General features: G+C 36.1%; 2 protein-coding genes across 2 annotated transcripts; one reads left to right on the top strand and one right to left on the bottom strand.

Annotated features, from left to right (window-relative positions):
- Nucleotides 1-6,628: 6,628 nt before the first annotated feature.
- On the bottom strand, nt 6,629-9,018 carry LOC109173154. Its single transcript, XM_019322429.1, has one exon. It carries the CDS (start codon nt 8,790-8,792, stop codon nt 6,873-6,875), a length of 1,920 nt encoding a protein of 639 aa, XP_019177974.1. The 5' UTR covers nt 8,793-9,018; the 3' UTR covers nt 6,629-6,872.
- Nucleotides 9,019-9,139: 121 nt separating this feature from the next.
- On the top strand, nt 9,140-10,137 carry LOC109173044. The gene is made up of 3 exons (XM_019322305.1): nt 9,140-9,231; nt 9,336-9,633; nt 9,721-10,137. Exons 1-3 carry the CDS (start codon nt 9,140-9,142, stop codon nt 10,135-10,137), a joined length of 807 nt encoding a protein of 268 aa, XP_019177850.1.
- Nucleotides 10,138-16,232: the final 6,095 nt, after the last annotated feature.

Genomic DNA, 16,232 nt, shown 5'->3' with positions numbered 1-16,232 from the left:
TGATGTTATTTTTATCATTTAGAAACAATATTCATGGTTAAAAATGACGTTCACATGAAAAGAATGAGAGTTTAACGATGAATATTGATTCTAAATAACAAAATAATATTATAAAAAAGAGTTTGTTAATAAAATTTGATAATTATATAATATCAGTGACTGAAAGTGCAACATAATGAATAATTAAGGGATTAAATTTGCTTAAATTGATTAACATGGACAAAATTTACAAAATTGAAATAATTCAAAAGGTAAAAGTGTTATTTTCCTAACTTTTTACTAGTTATGGAATATATTACCATGTTATTTTCACTCTCCTCGATCTTGTTCTTATCTTATTCAATCAAAGGAGTGAGCCTAGCATTAATTATTCTATTAAAGATTAGTTTAATTTGGCCAATGGTTTTAATTGCCTTAATTTTCCATGTTGGCTATAGTTGTATATACCATAGAGGCTTGAAAAATGAGGAGAATTTTGTCATAGTTACGTTGAAATCATCATTAGTGTTTGAGATTTGTAATGTAAACTTAATTATCAAGAAATTTTACAGTATTGTGAGTAAATATTGTGTTGATAAAATTTTACTACTTTATATATTATATATTATATATTATATGTGTCTGGTTTAATTAATGACACTTGACTCTTTTTACTTTTTACAATTTAATTTTCTTTTAATATTTAATTCAGTATTAGCATATAAAATTTGTATATTTAAAAATTAAATTTACAGAGTAATTATTATTCAACATACAAAAAGAAAACTAAATTCTAAAATTAATTTTAAAATGTTAAAGAAGATAAATAAAAAAAAAAAAGAGAGTTTGACTAATGAATATTAATAAACATGAATAATAAGATAAAATAAAATAGAAAATTTATTTAGTACAATTTTCATCGATAAATATAAGTTATGATACCGTAATATCATGAGTCACACGTGTGTGAGACCGTCTCACGGATATTAATTTGTAAGACGGATTGAATTTAGGATATATAGTTGCTTGTTACTTATGATATAAATTAGAATACTTATTACAAAAAATTTAATACTAATTTGAAGTAAATAAATTGTTACTTATAATAGATATAGATATTGTAATATTTATATGTGAAATTGCGATCTTATTTAGGGTAAAATGGTTGTTACTAATAATAAATATTGGTAGACTATTACCCGCTGTACGTACGGTCTGTTGGTCGGGACCTATAGGGCACGTGGCCTCCGTCAGATACCGACCGGTCCGCGCGAAAGTCCCGACCGCCTCGGTCGGGACGGAATCCTGGGAAGTGGCGGCAGAAGGCTTGTGCCACGTGGCGGCACTCCTTGGGCAGAGTGCTTGCGGGTGCATGACGGCCACGCAGCCGACATGCCGAGACTCGGATCTCGCCCCCTCAGATCACTCCCTATAAATACCCGCATTTATGACATTGAGGGGGACTTTTGACTCTTAGCTTGACCGGGAACTGTTCGAGCCACTGTTAACTGACCCCAAGCTCGAGCCCTAGACATACGTACGGGACCGTAGAGGCATCCGTATATACTTTATCAAATATTGTAATACTTATAACTGAAATTATGATACTTACAAAGTGTAATTCTAATTTAAATAGTGTAATACTTATATGTGAAATGTTACTTATGAAAAAAAATTGTAATACTTATTGTATAAAAATTAATAACAATTTAAATTAAAAATAAATCGTTACTTATGAAAAATATTGTAATACATATATGTGAAATTGTGATATTATTTAAGGTAAAATTGATCGTTACTAATAGCAACCCCATTTGTGGTATTTAGAGGGTTTTTTTGCTATGTTGGAAGTGAGAGATGATGATTTGGAGGGAAGAGAAATGGAGAGAGAAGGGAAAACAAATTTGCAATAATTGGCCAAGCACTTTGTGCTCAGATGACATGTAGTAACCTCTCTCATGGTGGAGGTCATAAGATCGAGCCTAGTGTAGGCGTTGTTGACTCTTTGTGCTTCATTAGGTTACAGATGATAAATATTACTTCGTATAATATTTATAACTACAATTGTTATACTTACACATTTAATTGTCTCACAAATAAAGATCCATGAAACGATTTTATATAAGTTTTTGCATAATATCATATGCATCATATCAATTCATCATTAGTTATTATATGTGGTGAATTAATACCCATGATTAATGTTTTACGTAGAAGATAAGGAAGTGTGTTAAAATTTGGGGGGTCAGCCATGTCATAGTTGATGTTGATGATATATATGGGAGGGATGATGCTTTCCTTTCTACTACTTTTCAATGCCAAAAGGCTTTGTCTATTTTTATAGAGCGGGTGGGACCCGCAATAACAATGGACATCACGAGGCTTTTATCATTGTTTTCAATTGCTTATTTATTTCCATGTGTAGCATTTATAAATCAATACAAAATATTTAATTTTCTTGACGTTTTCCCGCTATTCTTGTGAGTCTCTGGAATAAGGTAAAAATTTATGTGAAATCGTTTCATATATTTTTGTTCATTAAACGGATTAAGTCAAAATAAAATGTAATATTTAGGTCCTGTTTAGTAAAAAATTGGTCTATAGGTCAATTTTTGCTTATTTGACCACTATTAATTGTTTAATTTAGTTAAAATATCAATATAAATGTTTGGTTAATTAGCTTTTTACAACTCTAAAAGGCTAAAATTCAAAAAGCTACTCCAAACAACTTTTTCAATTAGCTTTTTGAGAACCAAACAGTTATCAGCTAATAGCTAATTTACCAAACACTTTTCAGCTAATGTTATCAACTATTTATACCCTCTAATTAACACAATCAACTAACAGCTAACAACTATTAGCTAACAGTCATTTTACAAAAAAGGACCTTAATATATTATATTTGTATATTGATCCGAACCGCCACACAAATAAAGATCTATAGCTTTTCATAGAATGCTAATCAGACAAAATCATTATACATGAAGCTTTTGGATGGAACAATTCATTATATCAAAACTTTGTTTTAGTACCGGTCGGTTATTCATTAAAATTTGGAGGTGTCTAACTTTATGGTCTAGATAATGCCGGTGGTTTCGACGTAGACTGCTCCCCACGGCAAATAATAATAATAATAATAATACCCAATAATAATATTAATAATAATAATAATTGAAAATGACAGTTTTAGTTCATTAATTATAATTATAATGTAAATTCAATCCATGAATTATTATCACACACAAAATTTTTCCTTTAATTATGTGTAAAGTGTTGTTTTAGTTAACTACTAACAAATTATGTTAATATTAATAATGTATTTTAAATTTCCAAATTATTGAGGGACACCTTAGTCATTTTTTATTTATATTATTTTGTATTAAATAAATAATTAATCGTTGAGGTTGATAGATACATTTTTTGTTTGTCAATGGAGTGTAGCTAAAACTTCAAAATTGTTTTGATTTTCAAATTTACTGAATATTAGTGGTCGAAATAAATATTACGAATTTAAGTACGCACTTTGTTGTTTTCATGTCGATGAGTTTGAATGAGTCTTTAATCTATAAGCACTTTCAATTCATATATATATATATATATATATATATATATATATATATATATATATATATATATATGTAATTTCCATTTTCTTTTTTAAAAAATAATAGTGATTCTACTAGAATTGCATTTTCAATTTTCAAGTTGCAACAAGAGATCACAAAAAACAAACATATTAGATTATTGAAAAATATTAAAAGATTGTCAGGAAACTAGTTTGCTCACAAAAGAAAGATTAATATATATATATATATATATATATATATATATATATATATATATATATATTATAATTTACAAATTAATGTCTGTTATTTGAGCCATCTATTTTATCTGAAGTTTGAACCTATCACCTCTCACACAAGGAAGGAAGGTGGTAAATAGTAAGTAACTTTAATAGGGTTTAGGTCACGTCATTTTGATAACATTTAGGAAAAAGAAAAGAGATTATATATAGTAAAAAGTAAGCAAGTTTTCTCGTTTTTATCGCATAATTATCAAATCGTTAATTGTGTTACATCTGTTGCCGGAAAATCTTAGGCCACCACTAGTTTCCAAATGCATTTTTCCATCAGATGTTACAGCCAAGTTATTCACCACATTTTTGTACATAATTTATAAGGCTAATTCTAGTTTTGATTTTTGAAGTATATATTACGAATTTTCACTTTTAAATATTAAACTCAAAATTAATGAAATTTACTTTACTATCTAAGTATTAAAATTTAACATTAGAAGAAAATATATCACATTTTTCTATAAGCTGCCTTTTTCTTAATTTTTTTTTATTTAAAATCAACAATCTCAGCATCTATAATAACAACTAACAGGTAATATGCGAAAAAGGATTACATCCAATTGGAAACTGTAATTAGCAATGTACTGATGTTATTTGTAACTTTAAAAAAAAAATATATTTTTCAATCAATATATCAATGACTAGTATTACTCATAATTATTACATGTACTTGTTCTTTTATAGGTAAAAACAATCAAGTTATCAATAAATAGTACGGAGTATTACACTTTTTCTCATAAGTAAATATTCAGCCCCTAAATATTATATTTTGATTCTCACAGGAGACTCATCCTAAAGTTTTTCTTAAATCAAAACAATTGTATCATTAGAACTCTTGAAAGCAAGAGGACGATGCAATCATATTTCTAAAACTTAATAAAAGTTAATGGTTAGTTTTTAACTAAAAGGGAAAATTGTAATTTATGTCTCTTACAAATATGTCAATTATTAATGTCATTTATGAATTATTAGTGATGTAAATGTTGTCCCTCAATTTTTAAAACGTGACATATATTATCCTTCCCCTGATTATTAGTGGTGTAAATGTGGTTACCCGCCGTTTTCCTGGCATGTTCGAAGACCACATTTTTTCTCAATTTTTCTTTCTTTGTTTGTTCTCCTTTTGTCAATAACATGTTTTTCCTTCTTCCTATTAGGGGAGAGGCTATATATGTCATGTTTTGAAAATTGAGGAGCAACACTTACACCCCACTAATAATTCAGGGATGACATTGATAATTGACATGCTTGTGGGAGACATAAATTACAATTTTTTTTTCTAACTAAAATAAGATTTTGTTGATAGTATATAAGTTGTATCAAGAGTTTTTATTAGTATTATTATTATTTTCTTTTATTTTTTTGTACATTTACATTTTCTTTCTAATTTTTCCCTTGATGCTTTTCCTTTTGACAATTTTTTAAAACTTTAGTCCTTAATTGGAATGAAAAATATGATGGCGTCTTCTTAATAATGAGACTTCGGTGGCTGCTAGACTTTTGAAAGCCAGATATTACCGCACTGGTAGTTTTCTTGATGCTCAGGTTGGTAATAATCCTAACTTTAATTTTGCTGGAGATTTGCCAGAAAATGGGGTCATAACTCATATGCTAAGTTGATGCTGCAGTTTTTGCTGATATATGTGAAGGCATGCTCACACGGCTAAAGCTCTCGCGGTTAGAGAAGCATTATCATGGATGAACTCTGAAGGGTGGCGGAATGTACAGGTAGAGATGGATTGTTTGAATGTCTGTCATGTGCTCAACTCAACATCCAAGGACTTATCTTATGCAGGTTGCATTATTGTGGGATGTCGAGCCATTGCTATGCACTTTGATAATGTGTCCTTCCACTTTGTTCGTCGATCAGCGAATTTGCTGGCCCATACTCTTGCAAGGGCGGCAATTCCTACCTACACGGTTCAATTCAAACCGAACCGTGATCATCCCTAAATAGGGGTGTCCTAAGGGGCCAAGGCCATGTACCATTTATTAACTTTTCTATACTAAGTTTTATGATAGGTCTAGTCCAATAAAACCATAACAAATCATACCTATTTCCTTGACCTACTCAATTTTCTAATGAAAGAAACAACTACCCAACTCCAAGCAACATGCTATAAAATTATGTACCAAGAAGCTGCCAAAGATTACTCTTTACAGACAACCTTCCCAACTCAAAGCTAACAACCAGAGAGATTTGCTATTGAACATTTGAACCCCAAATATAACATTCAGAAACATACCTTCCTAAAGTTTCTAGTGCTCCATTTACATAAATAATTCTTAAAGAAGACATGCCCTATCTTTTCAGGAGCATTGGAGAAGCCTACAGAAGTACAGAACTCATTCTCTTCCAATAATAATTTTTTTTTGGGAAAATTGTAATTTATGCCCCTGCATAATATGCCAATTATTAATGTCACCTTGAATTATTAGTGGTGTAAATGTTGTTGCCCATCAATTTTCAAAACGGTACATATATTGCTCCTCCCGTACCGTACAATATATGTACCGTTTACACTACGGGAGGGCACTATATGTACCGTTTTGAAAATTGAGGGGCAACATTTACACCACTAATAATTCAGGGGTGAAATTGATAATTGGCATATTATGGAGGGGCATAAATTACATTTTTTTTTTTTTTTTTAATCATACATAGGCCACAGGCAGTCCAGCAGTAAAACAAAACCAGTGTGTTTGGTCATAATTTGGTGAACATTTAAGTTGCAGCAGAAAGCCAGAAGAAACTATACTAATGCAAACCAAAAAAAAAAAAAAAGTATAGATGCCAAGTTCCAAGATTTTGGATGCAAGAACTATAACAGAATTTGTGCAAAGTTTGTTCACCATAAGTCCATAACATAAGCTAAAAGCCAGACAAATTTAAACACACACCAAATAGAAGAATTTGTCTTTGTTACATGTCACACTCAAATAGACCTACAAGTATTTTCAAATCAAAACCTCATTGTGAAGAAAATAAAAACAAGAGGACATACAATTTGTAAACAAAGAACAAAATGAATGTTTAGTTGCAAATGTAATTCCCACTTGCATACCTGTGATCGACCTCATAAAAGTCTGTCTTACCCTCAATTGCAGGCAGCAAAGAGATGCCTGACAATGATCTAGCTCCTTGCTTAGAAAACTTTACAAAACCAACGACCTCAAGTTCTTCAATATTATCTTCATCACTAATATCCACTGGAAACCTAGCCCTCAACCTACCAGGATTGCCCTTCAGTGGGATCTCTTCTATATGCCATTTTAGTTCTTTCTCAGACCTGTTCAGTACAGCTTTTGGGGAAACCTTTACTAAGGTTGGATCCACAGGAAGCTTCAGAACAAAAGTCACATTAGTTAAAGGAGCTGGCAGATCTGGGTTTGACACATACTGCAGCATCACAGAGAGTAATGTTCCACTGAGGCGTTGAACAAGACGAACCCTCAAAGGCAATGGTGTTAAGCGTGGTAGCAAGCTGTACTTGATAATTGGAATAGGCTCATTCGAAGGTGTAGTCTTCACATGAAACATCCCATTTCCAAGGCTACTCACTAGGGAGTTTTGCATAACAAATCTCTTAACTCCACCAGTCCCATCAACCTTGAATGAAAACTCAGTTTCTTTGTCATCAGATGGTTTTTGAGGCGGCATTGTCTTTAAGTAGATAGTGCCCATCAATCCAACTCTAGAAAGCAATGACTCCCTAAACTCTGCACTGATCTCTTCTGTAATGTACATCTCCGGACCCTTCATCTTCTTCACCAAAATGTCCTCAAGATTCTTGCCAGCATCACCCTCAGCAGGAGCTCCAGCTTCAGTTTTAGGAGGCTCACTAGTTGCCAATAACTCAAGCCCACCAAGCCCTTGATCTTTCTTAATTTTCTTTGTTCCCACATACTCTGAGGCATCCAATCCACCACCCCACGCATCATTAATCCCTTCGAAATCCTCTCTCAGTGTTGATCCATCATTACTAAACTCTATCCCACCATAATCCCCTTCAAACCCTTCAACACCAATGTGTGTTGACTGACTAGCTGCAGCAGGTGGCAGTGTAGTCACCTCAAGCCCAGCCAACGCTTTCGTCACATCAGAATTATCTTTATCCTTATCCTTCTTAAACTCGCCCACCAATGACTCTGGTTTATTAATCCTATCACTTGCTGCAAATGGATCCTTCTCCTCACTCTCCTCCACCTTCTCCTTCTCCTCCTCCTTTTCCCCACCCGTGATCACCAATGTGGCAGCAACTTCATCCCCGGCCTCCAGTGTCTCGGGAGGCAACTCAAATATCGCTTTCGAAAACGATTCTACCCCAGCCTCATGCTCCACAGAGTGACCTTCCAAACTTGCCCAATTATCAGCTCCCCTAATCTTACTCTCCGTATTCACAGCAGAATGCACCATTTTGGCAATGCTATCCCCGTGCATCGAGGCCAGCATCGCTGCAAGCCTGATGTTACTAACCCCTCTCAAAACTATATCCAAAGCCATATAGATCTCAGCGTATTTCTTACCAAGCTTTTCAGGGGTCACATCCACACCCCTACAAGCAGTTACTACAACCGAAACCGCTTGATTCACAATGCTAATACACTCAAACACATTATTCACAATTCGATCCTTATCATTCTCATCAGCAGTGGTAATAGCAAGCACATAAATGGAATTAACAAGTCGATAAACAACACGATACCGGGATTCCACGCCAACAATTACCTGACCGGAAGATGCGGCGAGAGGATCGTCGCCGAGGGCATCGGAGTGCGTGGGGTCCGGTGAGGACATAGCGGAGGCCGGTTGAGCATGCTTGGAGAAGGCTAAACGGGTCTGGCGGAAGGCGGAGAGGGCCATTAGGGCACGAGATGGAGGAAACCATTCTCGGGTTTGGAGGAGGATGTCGGGGCCGTTGGTGGGTTGAAGGGAAAGTCCCAAACAAGACATTATTAGGGTTTGTACTTCGAGTGATCTGGTTCAGATCTAGATTGAATTCAACACCCAAATTGAGATCGGATCAGAGATGCATATATTTGAGCTTATATTTGTGTATGATGCTGGGGAAGGGGGTAGGTTATTTACTCCATAGCCGGGGAGCTTTGACTGCTTTGTGAAGCCTTGAAAAGATGACTCGTTGCAGAGATCAGGTGCGAGGTAACTATGGTTCACTCTGAATTTAAATCGTCAGAGTTATAAAGATCAATAAGTTTGTTTCTTTATTTTTTGTTTTTTTTTTTTTGTTTTTTTTTTTGGCTAGGTCACATAACATGGTTTACTCAACATTATAAGTAACGATGGCGCGTTTTTTGATGAGTGGCTTAGAATTGAAGCAGTTGGCTTCTCATGGGGCATTTGGGTTTTCTGGAAAAACACAATCACCATTGATGTGCTCTACACCCACCCCCAATTTGCTCTTCTTCAAGTAAAATCAGACAATGGAACCCCATGGATCCTATATATAGTTTATGGTAGTCCTAGTCATGCTCTTAGAAAGAAGTTATTTGCTGACCTTTCTCAGAAGAAACTAATCTTTCAGGGTGCTTGGGTTTCTTTAGGAGATTATAATTCTGTTTTAGATCGTGAAGAAACTAGTAGTACTGATTCATATGCCTTGTCTCGCTGTGCTGATTTTCAGGATTGGATATCAAGACAAGGCCTAATAGATCTCGGATTCTCAGGTCCCAAGTTTACATGGATGCGGGGCTTGAATTCACCAAATTTTAAGGGGGCAAGACTTGATCGTGCCTTATGCAATATTGAGTGGAGGCTCAGATTTTCAGAAGCAGAAGTGAAGCACCTGCCAATAATCAATTCAGATCATGCCCCTTTGCTTCTTAGTTGGTCTTCAGCTTCTCACAACGTTCAAACCAAATAGTTTCGCTTCAATGCAGCTTGGTGTTCTCACCCTGACTACCAGAATTGTGTTTTGCGCAACTGGAATCCAAAAGTAGACCTGGACCATAACCTGAAGGCCTTGACGAAACAGCTTGGAGAATGGAACAAGCAAGTCTTTGGAAACATCCACCAAAGAAAGAGGTGTGTTCTTGCAAGACTTAGTGGAGTTCAGCGTTGCTTAGCAATCCAGCAAAGAGCTAATCTGATCAGTCTCGACCGCAAACTACGACAAGAACTCAATGAAATTTTGCACCAAGAGGAGCTGCTCTGGTTTCAAAGATCACGCGAAGAATGGATCACATCTGGTGACCGTAATACACGCTTCTACCACGCAGCAACAACAGTTCGCAGATCTACCTGGATTATCAAAAGGCTTAAGGATGACACTGGGGAATAGATCTCAGACTCTACAGAGATTATGGATCTCATCCGTTCCTTCTATATCAAATTATATTATAAAGACATTGAACCAATGGAGGATGACCTGTCCGGAGAACGGTTCCCAGAGCTGCAAACTTCAGACTAACAAGTTATTAATAGGCCTTTCTCAGCAGAGGACATTCAACGAGCAGTTTTTGACATGGCCCCTTTCAAAGCACCTGGTCCAGATGGCTATCAAGCCGTTTCTATCAAAAAACTTGGTGTACTGTCAACGAAGCTACTACGAAGTTTGCTTTGAATTTCTTCTCAACTGGTTATCTCCCGGAGGGTTGCAATGACACTGTGATCTCATTGCTTCCGAAAGTTCCTAACCCGGAATTTGTTAATCAATTCCGGCCAATCGGCTTGTGCAATGTTGCCTACAAAGTGCTGACTAAAGCAATGACAACGAGGCTCAAAACTGCAATTCGTAAGTTGATCGGGCCTCATCAAACAAGTTTTGTCCCGGGAAGACAAATTGTCGATAATATTCTGGTATATCAAGAGGCTTTAAATTCCACGAGACTCAAGCGTGGAAAGGAAGGCATAATGGTAATCAAGATTGATTTGGAAAAAAACCTATGATAGGCTATCTTGGGAGTTTATACAATCTACTCTCCAGAGTGCAGGTTTTAACCATGAATGGATCAGGAACATCATGCAGTGTGTTACTACTCCGACACTGGCAGTCTGTGTTAATGGGAAGCTTTCTCAATGGTTTAAACCGGAACGTGGTATTCGTCAAGGGGATCCAATGTCTCCTCTTCTCTTTGTTCTTTGTATAGAAAGATTAAGCCATCTAATTGAGCAAGCTGTTAATGAGGGCAATTGGAAGGGCATGAAGTTTACAAGGAATGGACCATGTATTAGCCACCTTTTTTTCGCAGATGATCTAGTTTTCTTTGGAGAAACTTCACTACATCAAGCTTCAGTTACTAAGAAATGCTTAGAGGAATTCTGCAAGTTATCCGGCCAACGAGTAAGCTATATGAAATCTTCATTGTATTTCTCAAAAAACACAAGTGTGGAAATACAACAGGCTATTAGCAGTTCTCTGGGTATTCCGATTGTTAACGATCTTGGTCGGTATTTAGGAGTCCCTTTTATACATGGAAGACTTAAACAAGAGTCTTTTGCAAGTATTATTTCAAGAGTTCAAAGTAGGCTCGCCGGCTGGAAGACAAGAATGCTTTCTCTAGCAGGCAGAGCAACACTAATCCAATCTGTACTTTCTGCAATTCCTTGTTATACAATGCAGTCAACCCTCCTTCCCCGCGGAGTTATAGAGAATTTAGAGAAAACATCAAGGAAATTCCTCTGGGGCTCTACGGATAGTGATCACAGGACTAGCCTCGTGAACTGGAAGACAATCGCGCAGAGTAAGGATCACGGGGGTCTTGGCATTCGAAGGTTAGATCATATGAATCAAGCTTTCCTTTCAAAACTTAGCTGGAAGTTGTTGAATGATGAAGACAGCCTCTGGGTGAGAATAATGAAAGTAAAGTACACCAATGGGAGCTGTGATCCTCACTCTTGGAAAGCAAAAGCAAGTATGTCTAATGCTTGGAAAGGCATTCTCAGTGCTACCCCTACTCTAATCAAGGGTGTTAAGAAATCAGTGAGGAATGGAAATTCCACATTATTTTGGTTAGATTCATGGATTGGTCACCAACCTTTATATCAAGTTGCTTCAGGTCCTACACTAGCTGATTTTCATGTCAAAGTTTCTGACTACTGGGATCCCATTATTGGATGGCGTTGGAATAAATTCTCTAATCTCTTACCAGAAGGGATTTTAAACTCAATAGCAGCAGTCATTCTTCATGCAGAACCAGATTTAGAAGATTCTAATGGTTGGGGTCTAATTAATCCTGACCCTTTCTCTGTTAGCTCAGCATACGAGATTGTGGCTAATTCTACCACAAGAAGCAATGATAAAACCTGGAGCTCTATATGGAAATTAAAGGTCCCATATCGTATACGTACTTTTCTTTGGCTTGCAAAGCATGATAGACTCATGACTAATTCGAACAGAGCTAAGCGTGGTTTCACTAGTGACACATCATGCAAGCTTTGCAGACACTGCCCAGAAGATATCGAAAACACATCCAGAGTGTCACTTTCGCTGTCACAGCTTGGTGGTTATGGAAGTGGAGGAATGACTTCGTATTCTCAGATACCTCGATTGACTTTCACGCAAAGATTAAGTGGATAACAAATCAGGTCAGTGATATTGATGAAGCGTTTCGAAAAGCTAAATTACTTTGGGTATCGCCAGAGTCTAGATCATGGAAGCAAGTTAAATGGCTAAAACCGCAAGTCGGCTGGCTTAAGTTCAATATAGATGGAAGCTCCATTCCCGAGAATGGGAATGCAGGTTGTGGCGGTTTTATTCGAAACACAAACGGTGAATGGATCATAGGTTTTATGCATGGCATAGGGGTATGCTCTCCCAGAATGGCAGAAGCTTGGGCTCTCTTAAGGAGCATCCAACTTGTTAAGGCCTGCGATTTTGATCAAGTTATCTTTGAGACTGATTCCTCCGACATCATGGAAGGCTTCTGCAATAATAGAGGCTATGAAAGTGCAGTTGATAACATATTAGCTGCCTGCAAAAAAGAAGTCAGTACCATACAAAGCTGGAAGATTGAATGTGTTCGGAGAGAGCAAAATAAAGTCGCAGATATTCTTGCTCGTAAGGCCAGTACAATGGGTAGGGGGACAAGTATACTTCAGTCCCCCATGTATTGAAATTCTAGATACTCTTGATAACGATCTATTGGGCGCCCCTTCGTGGCGCCAGGTGTAACTAGTTCCCGGGTACCACCCCTCCCTAGGATCCAAAAAAAAAGTTTGTTTTCTGTTTTTAATTAGAAATTTCAATTTTAATCTTTGACTATAATAACATTGTCAATTTTTCATATATATATATATATATATATATATATATATATATATATATATATATAGTCAGATTCACATGCGGATAGTGCTTCCCGTGCGGCCGTACAATCACTCACCATTAGGTACACATAAATGCACCACAAAATTGTTCAGAAAATGCACCATTATGTGTGGTGCGGTGCGGTGCAGTGTATTTTTTGAAGTGTGGTGCATTCTGTTGTGCATTGATGCATTTTAGAACAATGTGTAGTACATTTATGCATTCCTAATAGTGAATCCGCACCGGTCGCACGGGAAGCACTGTCCACATTTGAACAAGTATATATATATATATATATATATATATATATATATATATATATATATATATATATATATATATATATATATATGTGTGTGTGTGTGTGTGTGTGTGTGTGTGTGTGTGTGTGTGTGTGTGTGTGTGTGTGTGTGTGTGTGTGTGTGTGTGTTGGTCCCAAAAGATGTGAGGTAAAAGTCTAAGGGGGTGAATAGACTTTTATACCGATTTTGCCAAATACAACAATTGCAAAGGCAACATAGAAATCAAAACTCTTAATCGATTGTTAGAGTCTTGTGCACAACGGAATAATAAAATAAGTGCTGTGATTGTGTCAAGTGAATATCACGTGAGAAGCAAGCAAGTAGCAGTAAAGAACAAAGGAAATTTAGAGTGGTTCGGAGGTGATGTAATCCTCCTACTCCACTTGCTCTTATCTCCAAGAGCAATCCAATGTATCCACCACTTCTTGGTTCCAAGATACAATGAATTCCGTGATCTGGTGTTTTGATCACCAAGCCTACACTAATCACGCCTAACCCAGTGCCTACAACACTGCAACTGCTACTTTCCCAGGATTTCACAACTCCGTGCTACTTTCCTCCCTTTCTACGCTCCGGTAAAACTTCAACGAAGATCTCACAACTCCGTGTGACAACCTTCTCCCTACACTCTTGTAGGGACTTCACTTGTTTGTAGAAAAGCAAGTTTCTCTTGCTTCAAACTTTGAGACTTCGTTGATGGATTCTTCAATATGTAGCAAGTCTCTTGGTGATGAAGATTTTAGCCCTCTTGCTATTTCTTTTTAAGCTTCTGAGCACTTGTGTATTTTCTCACTTGAATATTTTGAATATAACACTTGTTCGTATTTCTCGACCCTTTGAACTCTCTGCTTCAATCTTCAAATCTTCATCCTTATATAAGTGTTTTGAGAATTTGTCCGTTGAAAAAAGACAATCTCAAATTTGAAATCTGTCAGCTAGTCTTGTTGCCTTTTCAGAAATCCTTATCTTATCTTTGATACTGTGTCAGAAAATATTCAGTCATCTTCTTTGAGCTCCAAGTTCACGCAAATAGGCTCCCAAAATATATCTGTTGTAGATCACGCCTTCTGTGAATTTAATCTTCAAAATTGTGCTCCAATCTAGTCTCTTTCTATTTTGGACTAATCACTTTCCCTTTATAACTTCAGCTCATACTTCTTTTGGTATATTTCGGATACTGACGTTAAATTGTATCCCTGAATTAATTCCATTAGCCAATGTGATCTCTTGATTTAATCTGTTATATTTCATCTTCAATTGAGTCTCAATTGATACTCATGAATTAATTCTTCAAATCTTAGCCCAAGACAAATTTCATCCCAAGCATTTTTGACTTGAAATCTCATCCCAAGGAATCTTGACTTTGCAATCTCATCCCAAAGAATCTTGACTTGCAATCTCATCCCAAAGAATCTTGACTTGCAATCTTATCCCAAAGACTTGCAATCTCATCCCAATGAGTATTGACTTGCAATCTCATCCCATAGACTTGAAATTGTCACCCAAAGACTTAGAATCTTTGCCCATTGTAATTTTATCTCATGGAATTGAAATCTCTGCCAATTGCAATCTCTGCTCTAATTCAATTTCTTTCCTTTACAAATGCTACCCAAACTTGCTGCTTAATCCATCATCTCATTCCAATTGTAATTGCTGCTCAATACTTTTCCTTATTTCAATTTTGAAATTGTTTCCCAATACCAATTTCTACCCATTTGCAATTGCTACCCAAACTTCATCTCCTTGCAATCACATCTCATTGCAATTGCTACCCAAACTGCATCTCCTTGCAATCGCATCCCATTACAATTGCTACCCAAACTTCATCTTCTTGCAATCGCATCCCATTGCAACTCCTTACAATTGCTATCCAAACTTCATCTCCTTGCAATTGCATCCCATTACAATTGCTACCCAAACTTCCAAACTTCATCTCCTTGCAATTGCATCCCATTGCAATTGCTACCCAAACTTCATCTCCTTGCAATCGCATCCCATTGCAATTGCCACCCAAACTTCATCTCCTTGCAATCGCATCCCATTGCAATTGCTACCCAAACTTCATCTCCTTGCAATCTCATCCCATTGAAATTGCTACCCAAACTTCATCTCCTTGCAATCGCATCCCATTGCAATTGCTACCCAAACTTCATATCCTTTTAATTGAAATCACTACCCAATATTCAATATCATTGTGATCACATCTTATTGATTTCATTCGGTCGCCCAACTTCATCTCACAGAGTTAATAAGGCTTTTAACCACTCCATGCGCACGACCTTTTGGTCAATATGCCATTCTTTTTTATGTACTCCTTTCTTTTCACAAGTATTTGGTCTCCAAGGTATCTTCATGCATTCTTCAATTCAACGTTTTCTTCTTCGTCGAATTTTGCGAGTAGATAAGACTTTGAGTATACATATCATATTCATACATCTTCCTATGTTCTGCATATATATATATATATATATATATATATATATAATATATATATATATATATATATATATATATATATATATATATATATATATATATATATATATATATATATATATTGAAAGGTTCCCGTGCGGATGTGCGGTGGATTAATGTGCGTGAGATTTGTACTCAATGTGCGTGAGTGTTGTGCTTAATGTGTCTGAGATTTGTACTTAAAGTGCGTGAATGTGTAAAATGCAGCAGAAAATATGGATGAGATCCTTCCCCCCCCTACAACATGCTTAGGAATGTCTTAGACATGATCGCCCGTTTTGATGGTTTCAATGCTGCTTTATTGGAAGCAGGAAAATCAGTGTGGGTCATGAATGTGATCCCAACTAGTGC

This window comes from Ipomoea nil, unplaced genomic scaffold, assembly GCF_001879475.1.
Source record: "Ipomoea nil cultivar Tokyo-kokei standard unplaced genomic scaffold, Asagao_1.1 scaffold0465, whole genome shotgun sequence".
Classification (NCBI taxonomy): domain Eukaryota; kingdom Viridiplantae; phylum Streptophyta; class Magnoliopsida; order Solanales; family Convolvulaceae; genus Ipomoea; species Ipomoea nil.
Note: the sequence above shows the minus strand (reverse complement) of the source record. Positions and strands in the feature narration are given on the sequence as shown.

Bases quoted from the DNA above. Each gene is read 5' to 3' on its own strand.
- LOC109173154 (XM_019322429.1), bottom strand. From the start codon at position 8,792: ATGTCTTGTTTGGGACTTTCCCTTCAACCCACCAACGGCCCCGACATC.
- LOC109173044 (XM_019322305.1), top strand. From the start codon at position 9,140: ATGGCGCGTTTTTTGATGAGTGGCTTAGAATTGAAGCAGTTGGCTTCT. The intron at 9,232-9,335 runs GTGCTCTACACC...TCATGCTCTTAG, and splicing joins AAAACACAATCACCATTGAT to AAAGAAGTTATTTGCTGACC. The intron at 9,634-9,720 runs GTGAAGCACCTG...CAAACCAAATAG, and splicing joins TCAGATTTTCAGAAGCAGAA to TTTCGCTTCAATGCAGCTTG.